The 4,753-nt window shown below is 38.9% G+C and overlaps 1 protein-coding gene across 1 annotated transcript; it reads left to right on the top strand.

Annotated features, from left to right (window-relative positions):
* Window positions 1-225: 225 nt before the first annotated feature.
* LOC112912107 (olfactory receptor 51A7-like) lies at window positions 226-1,167 on the top strand. The gene has a single exon (XM_025988845.2). It carries the CDS (start codon window positions 226-228, stop codon window positions 1,165-1,167), a length of 942 nt encoding a protein of 313 aa, XP_025844630.2.
* Window positions 1,168-4,753: the final 3,586 nt, after the last annotated feature.

Below are 4,753 nucleotides of genomic sequence, written 5' to 3'. Positions count from 1 at the left end.
GTCTCAAATGAGTGTCATGAAGAACCTGTTTAAATCTACTCTGTATTTTTCTTTATATAGAAAAAGTTATATATTACATTATTGCTTGATACCTAAGGATGAGCAATATTCAATTTAACTGACAACTGAACTTAATTGTGTTCAGTAAATACAACTAAAAGAATTTCTAATTATTATTGATGTTATTTATCTGCTAGGAGCATATAAATGAGAGACCTATTTGTGATGTTTGCTCTCAATACCTCAGAAGTTGAAATCTCCACCTTCCTGTTGATTGGAATCCCAGGGCTTGAGCATGTGCACATTTGGATCTCCATCCCCATCTGCTTCATGTACCTCCTGGCCATCCTGGGCAACTGCACCATCCTATTTGTCATCAGGACAGAGCCTTCTCTGCATGAGCCTATGTACTATTTCCTCTCTATGCTGGCCCTATCTGACCTGGGCTTGTCTTTCTCTTCTCTTCCCTCCATGATGAGGATCTTCTTGTTCAATACCATGGAGATTTCTGCTGATGCATGTATTGCCCAGGAATTTTTCATCCATGGATTCACAGACATGGAATCCTCAGTGCTTCTAATCATGTCCTTTGATCGCTTTCTAGCCATTCGCAACCCCCTGAGGTATAGCTCTATTCTTACCAGCTCCAGAGTTTTGCATATTGGACTCACATTTGCTATTAAAAGCATTCTACTAGTTCTTCCTCTTCCTTTCACTTTAAAGAGACTCCAATACTGTAATAAACGCCTGCTTTCACACTCCTACTGCCTCCACCAGGATGTGATGAAACTGGCCTGCTCTGACAATAGGGTTAACTTTTACTATGGTCTGTTTGTTGCACTCTGCATGATGTCAGACAGTGTGTTCATTGCAGTTTCCTATGTGTTCATCCTGAAGACTGTATTGGGTATTGCATCCCATGGGGAGCGACTGAAAGCCCTTAATACCTGTGTGTCCCACATCTGTGCTGTGCTAATCTTCTATGTGCCCATCATCACCTTGGCTACCATGCATCGCTTTGCCAAGCATAAATCCCCTCTGGCTATGATTCTGATAGCTGATGCATTCTTGTTGGTACCACCTTTGATGAACCCTATTGTGTATTGTGTAAAAACTCGGCAGATTAGAGTAAAAGTCCTGGAAAAACTGAGTCTAAAGTCTAAATGATGGGGCAGAGGTGGAAGTTCCATTTTTTATACAATAAAGTGTCTTAGGATCAGGACAATATTTCTTTCAAAGAGGAAATATTTTCTTTTACCTCATAGTCCTTAAGTTACACTAATTAGTCAATCAATAAATTAATCCCTACAAGGTATCTAACATACCACAGCATATCTGCTTTTAAGGAAGAGGAAGCCTGTATTTCAGAGACTAGGTAGGAATCTTTTTGTTATTGTTGGGGAGGGATTTATGGTACCTATCTTTAGGTATGAATGAAGAGCAAGAATCTAGAGAAGCTTCTAAGGAAAAAAACTATGATGAATGGCCCTAAACTGTGACTGGCAGAGCTCTGCAAGTTTCTGGAGCCATTTAGAATCGTTATATTTGCTTGCCTTACTTTATTCTTATTTGTGATTTACATTAAGCCCTTAATAATATGTCTAAGTTGGTTTATATATCTTATCTTCCTTGCTACTCAAAGAGTGGTACACTGCTCAGCAGCAGCAGCATCACCTGGAAAGTAACTAGAATTGCAGAATATCATGCCCTGATGCAGGCCTACTAAGTCAGAATCTGTATTTTACCAAGATCTTAGATGATTGGTATGTACACTAATGCGTGGGGGAAAAAAAAACTTGTGGGGGGTAATGTGAAAGGAGAACCTAGAGAGTGTGTCTTCTGCTGAAGCCAAATGGAGGGAAAATTGTAGGAGGAAATTACAAGTGGGCATTGGCATTTGGCAACATTTCTAGTAAAGGCAAGGGGCTGAGTCCTTGGGGTACAATGGATAGAGACTCAGAGGCATCTTTCATATCACACACATGTCTCTCTCACTGACTACATTATGAATTTCCACCAGGAAAGAGTTGTGAGTTATTTGACTTTAAAAGTCTCCTCAGAAAAAAAAAAGTCTCCTCAGAATAAAATACCTTGTTCAGAGTATGTGCTTAGTAGACGCATATCAATTTGAAGTAAAATAATAGTCCAAAGTTTTGCTGGGGTGGTGATTCAGGGGTGAATCAGGGTGGTCATCATCTAGACTCAACTCACCTCTACATTGTCTGCACCTCTTACCAGGAAGCTAATTTAGACAGGGAATATAAGCACCCTTTGTAAGAGACAGAGAATTTAGGGCAGCCCATAATACCTTTAAGTACCAGTAACTGTCAGGCCACAACACAGAATCTGCACCACTGTGGCCAGACATCCAAATGACTTTCTTATCTGAGGCTCCTGGGACCCACCTGTCACTTCCTGGTGTTGTAAATGGAGCCAGATTAGAGTGTTTCAAGGATATCCTAATGCGAAAGTGTCAACAAAGAAGCTTTAGGAGCTATGAGGACTATGCCATCTTTATTTAGGGGATTAAGATCCAGGATTTCTGCTAATGAAGAAGATATAATGTAGCTCCACAGTGGGGATTTAGAAGACAACAAATAGAAGAAAGAGTTAAAAGGCCCTATCAGGGATGACATGTCCTCTTTCTATTGTGATAACTTACTCCTACCAGGGAGGTGGTCAGAGGTATAGAAAGGCTCAAGACTCAGCCAGGAAACGAGTCCTCTAATTTCACCTCTTCCATTTCCTGTCTATGTGGTCTTGAGAAAATTATTTTATATGTGTTGTATATTATGATAGATTTCATAGGTACTTTGATATTAAAAAATAATTCCAAAAAATAAAAAAATTATTCCTTCTTTCTGCATTGCATGGGCTAATATGTTAATCATCTTCAAAGTCATAAAATCCAAATATGGTCTTCAGACAAATTTGTTTAGACAAGATAGCATTTAGTTGAATTCATATAAAAATAGATATTTACAAGTTATCTTAAATGTAGGAAGATATGGTACATGAGGTCTACATTTCCATGTGGAAACACCCATTAAGAACCCACTTAGAAGTCCACATTATCACAGTTTGAGGATGGGCTTGCTCCACTTATTGCTATTATTACTTTGTTCTTCTACATATTTGAACTTATAATCCCTGTTATGAATTCCTTTTTTTGTATATTTTTTATTGGAGTTTGATTTGCCAACATATAGCATAACACCCAGGGATCCCTCTTATGAATTCTTAATTGCTTTCTCATTCTCTCTCTTTCACACACACACACACACACACACACACACACACACATTCTGGCTACAGGTCTGTTTAGCAGTAGGACCAACCCAGAGACCTGAATTTTGCGATGCAGTTCTTGGTTTTTGGTTTCTGCCAATCCCATGTAGCACTGTTACATTTTGTTTACAATTATAAACATTCCTGCTAATCCCTCAACCCCTTTGTGTGAATATTTTCCCTCAAATCTGTCGTGTGATTGCAGAGAGATCCATGTGCACTGATTGACCAAAAGTGATAATATCGACTATGGGACACTCGAAGACTGACATGATTGAGTGGATGTAACTATGGCCAGAGAGAGTGTGAAAGAGAGAGTTCCAAGTTGCCCTGTACTAGTAAACACATTAAGCCACAGGTGGTTTTGGGTTTAATCTGTCTCCTGCTGATTTACAAAGGTCCATGCAAAAGTAATTTCAGTCAATCCCAAATTCGGCTGAACTTGGAATCAATAAATTGAGGTGGTATGAGCTGAAAGAATCTTCCAACTATAAAGTTATTTATTTTCATTGAATATGCATACAAGGTTTAAATATAGTGATTTTTAACTTCATTAATTCCAAAATAACTATCATTTATTGACTATCTCTTATGTTCAGACACCTTGATAAAGGGACTTAATTTCAGGGAGCCTGGGTGGCTCAGTCAGTTAAGTGTCTGCCTTCAGCTAAGGTCATAATCTTGGAGTCCTGGGATCAGCCCCATGTGGAGCTCACTGCTCAGTGTGGAGTATTCTTCTCCCCCTACCACTTCCCCCTTCCCCTGCTTGTGCTCTCTATCTCTCAAATAAATAAAATCTTTTTTTTTTTTAGAAGGGCCTTGATTTTCATGCAAACTTTATTATACCTTTTTTGTAAACATAAGAACAACTGTTGACAAATGTCTCAGGAAGTAGTACAGCAAGAATTCAAAACTAGGCCTATGTGACTTCCAACTTTTTTTTAAATAATAAATTTATTTTTATTGGTGTTCAATTTGCCATCATACAGAACACCCAGTGCTCATCCCGTCAAGTGCCCCTCTCAGTGCCCGTCACCCATTCACTCCCACCCCCCGCCCTCCTCCCCTTCTACCACCTCAAGTTCGTTTTCCAGAGTTAGGAGTCTTCATGTTCTGTCTCCTTTTCTGATATTTCCTACCCATTTCTTCTCCCTTCCCTTCTATTCCCTTTCACTATTATTTATATTCCCCAAATGAATGAGAACATATAATGTTTGTCCTTCTTTGTTTACATCACTCCACTCTCAGTAAATAAAAGAGAAGCTGGAGGTGGGTGTACTAGGGAGAAAGAAAGGGTAAACTTTAGGAGAAGCAGGGTTTCTCAGAAACTCATTCCCGGTGCCTCAAGACCAGGATGTCTCTCCATTCAATAATTTTAAAGAAGTATTTTGTAGCAGGGGCTTTGGATTAAGCAAATTTGAATTAAATGCTGCCTTTGCAACTAATTTTATATATTTTAGGAATT

The sequence above is a fragment of the Vulpes vulpes genome, chromosome 11 (genome assembly GCF_048418805.1).
Source record: "Vulpes vulpes isolate BD-2025 chromosome 11, VulVul3, whole genome shotgun sequence".
NCBI lineage: Eukaryota > Metazoa > Chordata > Mammalia > Carnivora > Canidae > Vulpes > Vulpes vulpes.
Note: the sequence above shows the minus strand (reverse complement) of the source record. Positions and strands in the feature narration are given on the sequence as shown.

Coding starts and splice junctions, on each gene's coding strand:
- LOC112912107 (XM_025988845.2), top strand. CDS start 226: ATGTTTGCTCTCAATACCTCAGAAGTTGAAATCTCCACCTTCCTGTTG.